The sequence below is a fragment of the Lathamus discolor genome, chromosome 3 (genome assembly GCF_037157495.1).
Source record: "Lathamus discolor isolate bLatDis1 chromosome 3, bLatDis1.hap1, whole genome shotgun sequence".
Lineage (NCBI taxonomy): Eukaryota > Metazoa > Chordata > Aves > Psittaciformes > Psittacidae > Lathamus > Lathamus discolor.
Window position 1 is genome coordinate 123812225 of NC_088886.1, and position 15829 is coordinate 123828053.

At 40.8% G+C, this 15829-nt stretch overlaps 1 protein-coding gene across 1 annotated transcript; it reads right to left on the minus strand.

The window, feature by feature from the left end:
• Positions 1–1868: 1868 nt before the first annotated feature.
• On the minus strand, positions 1869–15622 carry EAF2 (ELL associated factor 2). Its single transcript, XM_065671461.1, has 6 exons — positions 15423–15622; positions 12631–12725; positions 11836–11972; positions 10919–11064; positions 7036–7299; positions 1869–2704 (listed from the first exon to the last, which is right to left on the minus strand). Exons 1-6 carry the CDS (start codon positions 15523–15525, stop codon positions 2658–2660), a joined length of 792 nt encoding a protein of 263 aa, XP_065527533.1. The 5' UTR covers positions 15526–15622; the 3' UTR covers positions 1869–2657.
• Between the last annotated feature and the right edge of the window lie 207 nt (positions 15623–15829).

A 15829-nucleotide genomic window follows, 5' to 3' on the forward strand; every position in this document is an offset into this window, starting at 1 on the left:
GCCAAAGCAAGCTGTTTAGCTCACTTGCCTGTGTTTGACACTTAGAGGAGAGGGATAGTCGGATCACATACATTTGGGCTGGATACAGCATATAGAGCTTTTTTTCTTTCACACATTTTTTTCCTCCAGTCCTGATACTTAAAGGGAGCCTTTCCTCAATTATCACAGCTGTGCATCTGGCAGAATGTATCCAGCTAGATCACATATTCATGCCAGGTAGTGCCCGAGTAGCCACTGATCACTCTGTACTACTTGCTATATGAATGTTTAACCAAGACTCTATCCATCCTAGAAGGCTTTCAACCCAAACATCAAATCCTAAAGATAGCACAGGCTTACTTACAGTCCTGAGATTTACAAACTTGGAAATCTATTTTACTTCCAAAGCTATATTTGCTATATTTAGGCACCTGCATACGTGTGAGTGCAATTACATACAAATACAGGTAGATTGTATTCAAGTTTTATCATCGAAGGACTGATTATGAGTACACACACTCTCCCCAGTTTAGACCCTGGCCTGGTCAGTGCTTCCACACATCTGCTCCCTCCCATACACCCTGAATGCACTATTCAGGGAAAAAAAAAAAAAAAGCAGCATTTGGGCTACAGTTAGAATTTAGTGTTGGCCTAAAGGAAGGCTTTGATGCAAGTAAACTGCTGGGGACAGAGGGAAGGCAAAAAGAGGATACTGCAGGTCAGGACACTGCGTTATCATGGCACCCCTTTCTATTTGGAATAGAAGGCTGCTCCTTGGTCCTAAGGTTACGTGCAACATCTCAGCTCCTCACATCCTTATTAGCAGCAGGTGCCAAGGACCAAGTACTCTGCTAAAGCTCCTGTACCAACAGCTATGATCCGTCAGAGAATTAAATGCCCTTTCCCTTGAGAAAGTTCCAAGCATCTTACGGGGCTTATTACAGAGCATCCTCCTTCAAGGATGCTTATTAGCCCTTTTCTTCTCAAAGACCTGCTCACCCATAGTTATTAACTTGAGATTTTTCCTTTGAGTATAAACAAGAAAATGTTTTGCTTATGACACCAGCTTTAGGAAGCTGCAAGACTAGCACACTGTTACCTGGTACAGAGCATGGACCAGTGCCATGTACAGAACATGAGGTGAGGAAGCATCAGAAAGCAGCATTTCCAATATTTCACTTCTGCCTGGTGGTACCAATAAAAGTTCCTCTGCGACGGATAGATATGATTTTGGGCTCTTTTTCTGTCTACAGATAAGCACTGGCTGGTACTGACAGCACAGTTGAAAGCATAAGCCAGTCTAGTACCATCTATTGTATACATTTACCAAGTGTGCATTTTTTCATGTCTGCACATTCATGCTTACATATAGGATTCAGTCCTCACAGTTTAGACAGAGAGCTGCGATTCAATCACTGAAATCTAGCAAAGGAGACTTCCATGCAAGATTGAGCAGTTTCATCTCCTCAGAATTCATCCTACAGACATTTGCTACTGTTAGTTACAAAACTCAGTAGTAAACTATAGGATAAAATTTGGACTACTACTTGCAGTTTGTCAGGTCTTGAAATACAATTTTAAATGAGGAAAACCACACAAGACTAGGCAAACACCACCTCCTGTCTAACGCTTACCAATGCCATTTAGATATAATCTGTAATAAACATTCATCAGTACACCAGCAGTGCCATAAGCTTTTGGCAAGCTCTTCTTAAGGCTTGTCTCAATATAGGTAAAAGCAACACAGAAGCCTTGCAGACAGGGTGGGGAGTGCGTATTAGCTACTATTTTGCTGCTTTCTGCTTCTTTGCATGACCTTTCACTGGCAAGACTACTATAGGTAGGAAGGGGAGTTCTTAACCAGTAAAGAACAGAATCAGAAACATGAAAATGATAAATATTGCTTTATTAAATTACTTTTATACTCCTACAAAGAAATTTTCTGATTTCTGTTACAGAATTGAATGAAGGAAGTTCATTGCTGTCTCTGCAGTTATCGAAATTTAGATACAAAAAGGTTGTAAAAAGACCAGCCTATTCAAGTTGTATAAAAAAGGCAGAGAATAGACAAGTTCCCTCAGGAATCTTGAGGCTCAGAAATATAAAGACCTATAATACAATGAAATTAAGAATTCAGCAATGTGTTGAACAATTGTAAACTGTAACTGCACTAGTGGACCACATTATTCAGCAGTTTCCTTAAAGGTATGAACTGTGAACTAAACAAAAAGTATAGCAGACACAGCAGACCTCATTTAGTTGTTCTCCCTTTCACTCCCTCCAAGTAAAAGTTGTGAGATCAGCGTTTAAATTATAGGAAGGAAACTTGCCTCCATAAATACCAGGAATTTCTCAATTCTGTAACTATTTATATAAAGTAACTAGCTGTTACAAATCAGTTTCAAGTAAAACAGGTGGCTGAGGCAAAAATAATCAAAATCAGATCATACACAATTTTACTGTAAATACAGTAATTTGAAAGATAAACACATAACCATAGCACTGACAGGATGTCAATGCTGCTCTATTATAGACATGATGTGTCAGTAGAAAATTAGGATGTCTATTATCAAAATCGAGGACATTCATTCCAGTCTCTGGTAATCTAATCTTAGTGCAAAACAGATGCTAAGACATATTTAGCAAAAAAGGTGATACATTTAAGGCCAAAAAACTGTTCAGTCATCACTATCGCTTCCAGATTCACTCAGCTGCAAGTCATTTCCTAGAAGAGAGAGAGAGTAATTGCATTAGTCATTTCTAAAGAAATACTTTGATTCTTTCAAGATATTCCCTTTCCCAATTAAAGGGTTGCAAAAACTAATAGCAAATAGGTCGGGGAGGGGGAGGAGAGGGGTGGGCTAGATATCTTTAAAGGTCCCTTCTAATCCTATTCTATGATAAAAGAATAAATAGGTGTAGAAGCCAACTCCCCAGTGACAGAACCTTAGAGACATCACTTTTCTTCCTGGGCAAGGAAGCCATTAGCTTGTTAGCTACAAGTGCATTTATTTAATATCACCAGATCACAAAAGACAACACCTAGCTATCTTTGCCACCCACATTTTCGTGCTTCGTAAGTGGGAAAACTGCTGGTGAATGCAGATTTGTGAAAAATGAGTTGTTGGGGTTTTGTGTGAAACACATCAGAATGCGAGTCAGCTGTGCTTGAAAACAAATTATGTCTCAATCAAGACGAGCAGCTCTTTGACATACCATTTAAAGATGTATCAGTGACCTACTATTTCAAACAGGTTTTGGAACAAGTGAACAAACAAAACATCAAAAGAAATTTTGCACAGCACTTTAATTTGGTGGCTATATATATTTCAAAACCGGGAAGTAAGACTGTATTGCGCTTGCAGTGGATGTCCATAAGCTTAGGGGGTGGGAGGGAGGGAATCGTTCCATAATGACAGATAGCTAACAAAAACCACACAGCATGCTATATAGAATCTACATTGTATCTAGCAAGTTCCCGTGCATTTTTAGGAACTTGTTCCAACTAGTATGGTTCTGTTCACACCTCCCTTGCCAAACAGACATTAAAAAAAAAGAGAAATAATATAAAAGGAATGCATCTCTGGTTGAGAGACGCATTCCACAAGAAATGGCCTAAAAAGCAACGGAAAATCACTGCAACTGAGTAGGCACTGTTTTCACATGCCCTTTCCTCAGCTGCAGCACCCTTCACAGATTACTTTTGCAGATGAGTAGAAAAGTAACCTCAAGAGGGTAAACCCATCAAGACACTTGGATCAGATCTTCTGTTATCAGGCATCATTCCTGCCAGAGCACTGAAGTCTGACATGGTGGGATTTAGTCTGCCCTTGTTTTCCACTGTGTCACCACTAAAGCTTAAAAAGTGGTACATGATTCTCCACAGCAAAACAGAAAACATGTTATATAAAGACAAGGACAGTGAAGATGGCTGTTTCCAGCAATCTTTAAAATACTACTATAGACAACTTTTGACCAACCCTTTATATAAAGACAACATTTACAGCTGTATCATAACCTAAATTAAAAAAAAGATATTTTGAAAGAACAAAATCAAGTGATTTGTCAATACTTATTCAGGACTATACATCATCCTAAGAAAAAATGTTTCAGGGCAGACAATGGCATTAATAAATCAAACTCGTGCATTTATCACTCAAATGAAAACTTACAGTGAATTCCTAGAAACCCCAGCCCCATTGTGTACTACCTACTTTAGGAGAGGACTGGGAGTACGAACAAGATAACAACCTTCCAAATAGCGATCCTGCAGCCTTCAAAGGTTATTTCAACATAGTTAATAGAAATTACACAAACCCTATAACATCAGCCAAAAATACCAATGCTTGTGAAAACCAGCAGATGGGAAAGCAAGAAGTCCAAGTTCCAGAGTCAGAAATAATGCATTAGGATTTACTTCAGGAAAACTTTCTAAAGGTGATTTTTTGGAGGTAGGGTTATAAAAAAAGGGGTAGAGGTGGCAAAACAAAGCAGATTAGAGTCAGTAGTTTTCAGGTGGGTTTGGTGCAAGAACAGAAAGTTTATTTAACTAAGACTCTGAAGAACATCTAGACTCTATTGACCTTAATAGGCAGCAATAAAGTGGGGAAAATTAGTTCAGTTTTCACAGTGCCAATTCCTTATTAGCAAAATTAACTGGGGAAACAGATGCATTGATGACATTTCCTAAACTTGAAAACAGTAACTACATTACATTCAGCTGAATTCTTGTGAGTTGGGTATGGGGAAGCTCATAGGAGTGACCCATGTTTCACAGATCTTCATGGTCACATCAGCACGAAACCAACCAATAAAAGGAAAAGTTTTTTATGACCGGCTGCTTGTACCAGCTCAAAGTATCAAAAGAAGTAAAGTTGTGCTGAATACTATGTGTGTTACAAGGCCCCAGAATAGCCAAGCTATGCTGAGTTTATTTTGGAAAATTGCTTTATTTAACATAACTTGTTAAAACAAAAAGTAGACATAAAGCAACATATGATCAAATATTTATGAAGAACAGATCCATTAGTACCGCTGTTTACAAACTTTGTTATAAGGGGAGGTAAAACTCTGCTCTCTGAGCCTTCCTCTACCCTTCTGCCTGCCTGCAGCAGGCCAGAGAAAAGCTAATTACCCAGTGCATCCCTGATGCTACAAAGGTGCACAAAGCCAGTCACGCACATAAGCGGTCAAACCGCAAAATGAGGCTAGACAAGCAAACAGCTTGTGCTGACATCTGTTGATTCAGTATTGTATTTTTGTAAAACATTATTTGAGATGGAAAAAATGACTGTATAGGACCCCAACTGAGAACTGTTGCCATTCAAGCTAGAACCATGTGCTATCCATTTAGTTTCTCCAGGTTTCACTCTCCTGCCAAATTCACTCAGCAGGAGAGCTAGAGAAACACATTCTTCTTGAAAGTAGCTGTTTTGGGGTTTGTCTAGTTGAAGTGTACTTTAAGTGTTAACTGTACTGTAAGTTTGTTAAAGAATCATAAAGGATAAAAGGATATGCAGGAGTAAATAGATATGTAACCATAACAGAAGTTAAACAGGATTAAGCGAAAGATCTAGGCAAGCTTAGATAGTTCAGACCAAGGCTTGATGCTACAGAGAGGTTCTACCTGTGAACACAGCTCTTAAGCACCATCAAGCCACCAAATTCCCCTGTAACAGTTTTGATGTTGTCATGTTTTAAGCAACCTTTTCTCACTGTGACTGTTGGAACCAGTGGATGTGGCCACCTGTACTTGTAACTGTATTTCTCAGTAGAAACTGCCAGCTGGGATTCTGTCACTGGGGATAGAGCTTAATCTTGTTTTCGTAACAAGTTTTATTTAAAGCATGAAGAATGGGAAATCCCTTTTGTGAATAAGGGTTGAAATAAATGGCATGCTCAAGTTACGCAAATTATTAACATGAAGACATTGTTCTCTACAGTGACAGTAAAATGAAAGCAGCATTTAGTCCTTTGCACATGAAGTCACAGGACTTGTCAGTCTGATCTTATCTGTTAATGCAGTACATAAATAAACAGCATAGATATTTATGTATTTAAATGCTAGCTATTGAAAAAAAGAACACAACTCCCCCCCCCAATAAATAAATAAATAAATAAAACAAAAAACCAACCCACAAAAACAACCCAAAACCTGTTCATATCATCCATTAAGTACTGAAATAAAAGGATCTGGATCTGCCAGAGTCTAACATGTCAGTGTAACAAATTTACATACAAATGATAAACCTTAAAGATCTTAGGCTGCAAACTAGGACTGATGAGAAAAAAAAACCCCATCAAACAAGAGCCTGCAGCTAAGCACCTAATTAATCAGTTTCAAAAAGTCACCATAGCTGATACTCACTTCTATGAGTACTCCTGCTATTTAGGTCTCTACCTGGTGGGGTTTTTTTTTTTTACTGTCCAAACTCTCCTTTTTGAATACACTGAACATTAATTCCAAGCTGCACAGCAACCACTTCTTAAGCAACATCACAGCTACTCTTCAAATTACATTTTAGTTGCCTGAGTGGGTGGAATAAGATAATGTCACCTGAAAGCAAATCACCTCCTTCCTTATATGCAAAGGACAGTTTTGCCATGCTGTCCAGTGGAATGGTGCCATGAATAATAGTAACTAAACTAGCTAAGAATATACCATCTCTTCTGTAATTCAGAGTATGGTGAGTATAGTATCTTTCCCATAGTTCTACCCAAGAAATTATAAGCATATGTTTTGGGAGTGCCTGTTCATTCCAGTATTTTCAATACAAAATTACTGTTCTCCAGTCCCAATGTATATAAACTGGGAGGAAGCCAGAAGAGCTTAGGAAATATTTTCAACTGCATCAGCAGTTGAAATTTAATATCACTGGGGACCAAAGAGCCTTTTAGCCCAATGTCTAATTCAGAGCACTGCTGAACAATCAAACCCTAGCATCACCTCCCACAGTTTTAATTATAACAGAGACATACTTAAAAACAATATGGTTTCCTTTCAGAATCTTGATGTCTGGAACTGTGCACTAAGAAAAGAACAGCTTTTGTACTTACGTAGTGTATTCATCATATGACCACTGCTCTCTTGGGATCTGTTATGACTGGCATCTTTGTCGGGGACAGCCTGTTGTGGTATGGCAGACACAGTAGGCTGTGGCTGCAGATATGGCATTGACATAGGAAGAGAGGGCTTCGTTTCCTCATCTTCAGAATCACTAGAACTATTTTCACTACTTGAAGAGGATGAAGAACTTTTAGAGTCAGATGAACTGTCAGAGCTACTCAGCTGGTCCATGATACTGGCTTCTGCTTTTAGCTCTGCAAACAATATGATTTGTTTCTTAGTTAGTATTTATCATAATTGAAAGAGAAGAAGGAGGAGAAAAGTAATAAAAAGAAAGAAAAAAAAAATCGACAACAGAAGTCAGGTACATGCATTCATGCATTGTAGCAACTAAAAAAAAAAAAACAACAAAAAAAAAAAAACCAAAAAAAAAAAAAACAGAAAAACCAACCCAAAGCCCTCCAGGACAAAGAAAAGGGCACAAGCAAGCATCCAGTTTGTCATGTGGTTTTCTGCTCTTGTAGCTTGGGCACTTTCTCCCTTTTCAAGCCAAGTGTTGAAAAAGGGTGACTGTGAACCCAAATGCTAACCCCACATTCCACAGGGTAGTGCATCCCACATAGCCTTTAATTTCTGCAACTAGCAAGCCCTGGGTGTTTTCCTTAGCACCCCAAAAATGCCTTTCACTAACCAAAACTGCACTTACAGTCACACAGATAAGTCAGCTGTAAGATGTCTGCACCCAAAATGCCTCCCAACGGTTCAACATTACAATCAATACACTTATTTGGACTATGTGACATTTTGCTCAAACTAAGTAAAAGCATGAAAGGAACCATCCACAGTTGACTATTTAGCTAGAACATGAAGTACACAAGAAATACTGGAAATTAAAAGATCAAACTGACTCCATCAACTTGCATTCTTAATGAAATAACTCACCTGAGTACAATAATATTTAAGAGAGTGTGACTGGATAGATTATGCTGAATAGTAATGCATTTTTGATATATACTAGCCAAAGTCCAACATACAGAGAAAGTTACTTTTTGCACAAAGGGTACACTTAATAATGTGCAAAATAGGGGTGCTGCTGAATTTAGAAGTCTGAAACAGACCACTGAATCACAGAGATGGAAATTTTATACAGCAACTTGAGGATTTACCCAGAGTGCAGAAGTTTATCATTATACAAGATTGTAACCCAGACATTTGTTAAGATGGTCTTATAAGCACTTGGAGTATTTCAGGAACAGCTTAGATACAGCAGACAGAAAGCAAGTAGGAGAGTGGCACATCTCACTTCTGTATTGGGTAAATTTGAAGAGCAGGTTGAAGATGAAAGTCACAAAGATGCCAGATGGCTCAAAGCTTAATCAAGAGAAGAAGGGAGAACAACAGAATAAGTTTCAACACAAAGCTCCATGAAGCTTCCCAGTTCTGAGTTATCAAAGGCTACTGTAAAGGAAAGGTATTTAGGTTAGTCAGCCATATTAAAGGCCAGTCTAAAGGAAAACGGTGTTCAAGAAAAGTGGCACCTGAAATAGTGCAGCTATGGCTACAAGGACAAACTAACCCAATGCCATGGAATAAAGTACAGTAAAAGACCATATGGGCTGACTCAGACATAAGGAAAGAGAAGGGCAGGGGGAAAATGGAAGCACCCTCCTGTTACTAAGCTTAAGGACAGAAAAGATGACAGAAAAGCTAAGGTAAATATTAGGATGCAGCTAACAGAACGATCAAGACGTAATTTCAAATTTAATTCTAGAGAAGAAAGGCCAAATAAACAACTGATCTGCCCCTCATGAGGAGCTGTAAGGTAACTGAAAGATACCACTCAAGTCCTATGCAATTTGATTTTCCCTGCTCCTTGTGGGGCGGTTGGACAAAATGACCTTTGAAGGTTCCTTCCAACCCAAACTGTTCTATGATTCTAGGAGTTCCACTTCATCCCTGCTTTTACCAATGTCTACTAAGAGAAAAAAATTAATCGAAAGGCTAATATCGAGAACTGAAGATTAAGATCTGTGCCTTTTATTTTGACATAAGTTAATCTGACAGAATTTAAATTCTTTCAAGAGGTGAAAGACAGACTGTATTTATACCAGAGGACAAAGGTAGAGTGACCTTTCCCCCACCCAAGAAAACAAAGCTAGTAACAAGTTCAAGGTAGTGCACTTAAGCAGGAATAGTCAGTTACACAACCATGGGATGAAGAACAATTAGGTAGGCAATGCTTAAGAGTCTGAGAGTTCCAGTGGATCCCTACACACAGCTCTAGCACACCGTGCTGCTGTGGAAATGACAACCATTACATGGGGACGTGATACTATTTGGTCTGTGTGTATAACAATGACTGTAAGACACTCACCTTACTTGACTCAGCACTGCTAAAACCTTGGCTGAAATAGTAAATGTATTTAGGCTTCAGGAACATTTTGGACTAGTACTAAGAGCTAAAGCAGAGTGACAATGAATCAGGCATCTTGAAAACTTCTAAGGAAAGAGCAAACCAGCTAGCATCATTTTGCCTAAAGAATGGGAAAGACATAGCAGCTTGTGAACACATGAAGGACTGCTCAAAAGCAGCAAAGTAACCTTGTCTATGCTTGCGTGATAAATATAAAAGTAGTAATGGGCTTACTGTCAGATTATTTATTACGAAGAACCTGAATGGTAAGGAGACCGAAGCCCTGGAATGGATTGCCAGGGAGAATACAGGATCCATCATTACTGGAAAGCTTTAAGAACAGGTTGAAAAATTACAACAGAAAATTAGAACAGGAGGAAGGACTAGATGACTTCAAAAGGTCCCTACCATCCCTATTGGTCGATTATTCTGCATTATTTAGTAGTACTCAGAGTTGGACTGTCACTACACACAAGTTTGATACATGTTGGCAGCCACTTTGGTGACTTACAATGTTTGATACCACCACTCCCCCCAAAACAAGAGATCACCAAGAAAAAGCATCATTTTATTCCATGTGCTCAAGGGCTCCCTCCTCTCTACAACCTTAGATATATTCTAGTACTGTTCTGTGGTATAGATTTCTGGTCAGCATTTAAGACCAAAATGGAAAAAAACCTCAACCCAAACCCATCATAATAACCTCTAAAAAATATATATATATTTGTTTAAAGGAATTCAGAACATCTTAGGAGGCAGATGTCAATTCCAGTCAATGAAACTGCCAGCTGTCAGCATTTCTGTACCAAGTAATTACCACCTGCTGCCTTCCTGTCCTCCAGAAGGAAATAAGGCCTCCCATTAACTGAAATATGAGTGTCACACCAAACAAGAGACTCTCAAAACCACAGTACATAGCACTGTTCAAGGGTTGATTTGTGCAGGTTTTTAGGTGTCTTTTTCTTTAGAACCTCATCTTTCACAAGATCTTATCCAGTAATTTAAGAAGTATTTTGAGTTGCAAAGCACTGTAACCTATACATTGGCTGGATGCAGAGAAAGAATGGGGAGCAATGTCAAAAAGGAAACAGCTTAGTTGGTTCAGTGCCACAATACAACCAACTGTATACTTGATTAAAGTAGCAGCAGAAGACAGAATCAAAGACAGCAAGCAGTGGGACCCTGGGCATTATTAAGCCTAATGGTTCACCTTACTTTTTTACCTTAGCAAGTTTCAAATACTGCCTTGTTACTACTTGAGCCAGAGTGGTCATTTCAATGTCAGGGTAATTAATCAGGTATTTAATCAATATCAGGGTGCTTAATCAGCTTCTACTGTGAATCTCTAATAAAGAAGTCAAACAAGCAAGCAAACAAACCCCAACACAATGCTTTGGCTCTAAAAACTAACTTCTAGTTAAGAGCAAAGTTCCTGAAACGTATGTGCCGGTGAAGCTTACCTCGTTCAATATCATCCATAGGAGAAGATGGAAACATCTTTTCTTTTGGTGGAGAATTTTTAACATTGTTTGGAACCTTAGTTGCATTTCGCATTTGCTGCTGTTGCTGCTCTATACGAGACTGGACTTTACTGCTTCCTTCAGCTCTGTGTGGAAAAGCAGATTTTTAATTACTACAAGACAGGATGCAAGGAAAGAGGCAAGAATACAGGGGACACAATACCTTAAGTGACGGAATTATTTGTAGTGCCTTTCTACAAAACATCATTAGATTTCTAAGTACATTATAAAACTAGCATGTAATTATATATACATATTAAAAATTGGGTTTTAATACAGTGCTAACAACTTTTTAACCCTTTGCCAGTTTATTTGCTTTTATACCTGGCTACCCAGGATCACATAATTCTGCTGGAGATGACTTACATGAAATCAGTAGCAGGAAAACAACCAACCAACCAACCAACCACACAGAAAACCACAACGCATTCAAAAACTTTCAGAGTCAGATGAACTGTCAGAGCTACTCAGCTGGTCCATTCCTTCTACCATGTCACATAATTTATCTTTTTTATTTCTTCATTTAGAAGTCAGAAGCCAGTGGGCAGGCTAGTTCCCAGATTCCCCACCAAAATTATCAGAAAATAGTTACCATCTATTTCAACAATGAGACAACTTTTAATTAAAACAAACAAACAAAACCATTCTCATTTCTTCTGCCAGTCAAGGCTCCACGCTGTGAAGTCACTGTGCTGAGAAAGCAGGCTTTTCATTCTATTGAATGAGCCCAGGTACTTTCTAAAAACGATGTTTTCCTAAAAATAGGAACTGGTAGTTATGCATCTCAGTTTAGACTCATTAACAAATCGATTTTCACAATGACTAAAGCACGGTTGTTTCTCCTGTAAATCACCCACCTGGTTTTTTTCACAGTGATGTTGCTACTAAGTTTCTCTAGACGACATTCTCCAGTGTCATGGTTGAAAATTAGAATACATTCTTTCAGGTACGGCTTCTTTGAACCCTTGAACACAGTCACTGGTGGAGTTGAGCCCTATGAAATCAGAAGTGCAGCGAGTGTTATTGCTGTAGTCTGTCTTAGAAACAGCAATCCAACACAGTGATGCCAAATTTACTACAAATGATCATTTTTAGCCTTTTAAAATGTTGCTGGTTAATTCAAATTAGACTCACAGTAGCCATGACCAAAAAGCAGCTGGTGTTTGACTGCAATGGGATTTAACCCAGTTTAGCTTAGTTGGAAACTGATGAAATGCTTATTTCCCAATGAGAACATGCTCACTGCAGGACTCCTTTTACCAAGAGGGGTTTCAGTTACCATATCAGCAAAGCAGTAAAGCATGGCAGGTAGTAAATTTTCCCTTTCCAGTCTTTCCTGCTTTAGAACTGCACTAGAGCAATAAATACCAAGGGGAAACTCATGCTGCCAACATCCACATGAAGCTTTTCTGTGTACGCAACACTTCTGGGTCATCCTACAGCTTATTTCCAATGCGGTGAACACACTTAAAGTTACAGTGCAGCTGTTTAATTTTCAGGTGTTTGGTAATATAACATTCCTATAACAATTGTTTTTCAACTCTAAAAAATACACAAGCTGCTCTGAAACAGCACTGAGACTCCATATCCTTCTATATGCAGTATATACCTGGGACAATAAAATAAATCATTCCCTTACGCCCATCACTCACCTCAATATTCGGCAGTGTTATTGTCACCTGTTCACCTTTGCCAACTTCAAGGTCTCCTTCACAGGACATATCAATAGATGCCGGCTTAAAGTCATCTAAACATAAAACCAAAGTGAATTATTTATAGGCTTTTCACACATCTTATAAATGTAAACACCTTTTAACTGCAGTTGGAGTTTACTAAGCTAAAGCCTCTTTTGCTAGTGTATTATAGAGCAGTGTAGAATAGAGCAGATCATTTCATAAACCAGTATAATCCAAAGTCAAGCTGGTTTACTCGGGATTCAGTACATGTTAAAACCTTTCAATTACAATCAGAAAAATGCTTTTACGTTTTAATGGATAATGAGGCCAAACGAGCTGTGTTGTATTTCAAAAGATAAACCCTCATGTGATTATTTTCAGAAATATCAACAAATAATTCTTGAAAATGTTTATCCCAAATACAGGAGGTGTAGACAAGTGACTGAAAGAACATCATTAAACTTCAATGCCCTTTTCTGATTTTACTGTAACATGCATGTCAGAAGGTGACCAAAACTTGGTTTCAGTGTATTTTATTTTTGCCAAAAGGGAAATTACTTCCCAATTAAATATTAATTTCCTTTTTGTCTTTTTCAACATCTAAATAGTTGATTAAAATAAGTTTCAAACAAAAGAAGTCATCAACTTCTAATCCTTTTAAAAAAATCTGAGACATTGAAAATGAGCATGTGCTCAGGCATCAGTGCTGTAGCCATGTAACATACCATTATCTATAGAAATTATATTTCTACCACAGATGAATTTGGCAGGGGTACGGCTGAAAGGCCTGCCTGCACAGATCTAGGACATAGGACAGCTTCGAGAGGCTCTGCAAGGCACATGGTAACACGTGGCTTTGAACCTATGGTTCCAGCAAAAGCAAGCGCAAAACCAGCCTCGCACCCCAGGGATGGCCAGTGCCCTGCCCTGGACACTGTGCTGGGTAGAGGCACCCCACTGCAGCTGAAGAGAGGCACGGGAGGCCCAGCACGTAAGGGAGCCCATTAGATGGCATGTTCCCCAACCACAGCATGGCACGTGCTCCCTGCCTCGCAACTTGTCACGTCACCCGCTGCTGGTCACAGGCGGCTGAGCTCTGCTGTGGCTGGGCAGCTTCCCAGCTCACTAACCCGGCTGCAACGCACAGGCCAGGCGGCACTGACCACAGCTGGGAACAGTGGCTCCAGCATGCACACCAACCAGGTGAGAAAACAGAGCTTCAGGAGCTGGCGGGCAGGACTATGCACGCAGCAGGCAGCTTTGCGCTAAAATATGAGTAAGAGCCCCTGCTAACCTTGTTTACAGCAAAGCCCCACACATCCTCTCACAGGGATAAGCATACAATAGTTCTAAAGTTTCTCATCAAATTAGACAATGTTTCCTTAAATATACTGCCACTGTGTGGTTGGTATTTTAAAACTTAAGATACTGGTTCCAGTGTCAGTAAATGGGCTTCTGATCTTTTAACCAGCAGACGTCTTTCCCTTCAGTCATTTAGCACAAGCTAAAACGGGTATTTGTATATGTGCATTTGACAGAACTGATGAACGTGCCAGTTTCTATGTCTCATTTGTTGGAAAGGAAGAGAGATTTCAAAACAGATTTCAGAGTAAATCGTCAAATTACAGGAGTCAGCAAGAAATCATGAGGGTAGGAGGTACCAGACGTGGTTTTTAGTCCTCTTTAAAATTAGGGTAAATTTTAAGTTACAGCATTTGTTTAAATCCATTTATAGCTTCTGCTGGCTCCCTCTCCTCTCCTCCCTTCCCACAGTCACAGACAATCCTACTAAGTGCCGTTCCATTTGCTCACAGAAAGCACATTACCCATCTCGCTGCACTGCATGAAAGCACACAGGACATTCTCCAAAGAACATATGCAAGACTGAATCTTAGGGATCAGTCTATAAATAATGAGACATCAAAACCAGAAGTAGCAGTCCTAAATTACCAGAACTATAATCCTGAGAGCATTCGTTTCCTAGCTACCCTCAGAATCTTTGAGCACACACCTCTCTAGATAGTAATTATGTACTCAGGGAGGGTATACCAGCTTTGTGATTAATGCTGCCTTTAACCTTTGATTGCTGAATTGTGCTTAACTTCTAAAAACTAAGCACAAGGAAAGAGAGAAAACCCGAAGGTTCAGCCTCGTTTTGCTTTCAGCAGAACTACATCAAGACACCATTCTGGATGCAAAAGGTGTAAAAAGCGAAGCCGGTGCCCAGAAAGTAGGGAGCGGATGGGCAATGGCCGTACACCTCACTGGGAACGATGGAAACCTGATCTCCGGAACCAGCACTCCAGCTACTTCCCAAGCGTACCCCGGGACGAAGGCAGCCAGCTCCTTTAGGCTTCCCAAGCCCTGCTTGTGCAACTGATACTTCAGTTCCCCTCACACCACCGGCACGACCTGCCTCCTCGGATAGCTAACCACAGACAACGCTCCGGTGCCTGCCCAAGCGACAAGCCCGGAGCCGGGCCACAACCGACGGTTTTACCACGCTGCCTTTCTCCTTTCCCCCAGCACCATGCCGGTTCTTCCCTCACACCGATGCCAGCCACGGCCTGCCCCGACCCACACCTTCCCCTCCCGGCCTGCGAGCAAGGCCACGCCAGGGCGCAGGACCTGCCCAACCAGCCTTCCCTTCCCTCAGGGGGCCGCTGGGGCAATGGGGAGGGGGCCCGGGTGCCGCCGACAGGCGGCACCCGGGCCCCCTCCCCATTGCCCCAGCGATCCCGGAGGTGCTTCCCCGGACCCACACTCACAACGGACTGTGTGGAAAGCGCAGCGGGGCTGCTTCTCGAAGGTCTCGCCCAGCTTCAACACCTGTCCCTTCGGGTCAAAAACCGACGGGACGGCTGCGTTCATCGCGGCACCTCAGACCGCGCCTCACACCATGGCGAGCCCGGGCGGCCGCCGCCGCCGCCGCCGCCGAACATCCCTCACGCCGCCCGGGCACGCCCACGCACACCCCCCTCCACACACACACACACACACGCGCAAAGCCCAGCCCACCAAGCCTGCGATAGGTCAGCGGCGGTGGGGCCCCGCCCCTCTCGGCCATGCGTCACGGGCAACGTGGGTTTGGATTGGGCAAAGAGGATTCCCTAGTGTCGATTTCCACCAGTAGAAGCGGCCCAGGCGCCGGCCCTCAGGCGGATATGCAAATGAT

Bases quoted from the DNA above. Each gene is read 5' to 3' on its own strand.
- EAF2 (XM_065671461.1), bottom strand. From the start codon at position 15,525: ATGAACGCAGCCGTCCCGTCGGTTTTTGACCCGAAGGGACAGGTGTTG. The intron at 11,973-12,630 runs GTGAGTGATGGG...CTGATTTCATAG, and splicing joins TAACACTGCCGAATATTGAG to GGCTCAACTCCACCAGTGAC. The intron at 7,300-10,918 runs GTAAGCTTCACC...TATTGTTTGCAG, and splicing joins TATGGATGATATTGAACGAG to AGCTAAAAGCAGAAGCCAGT.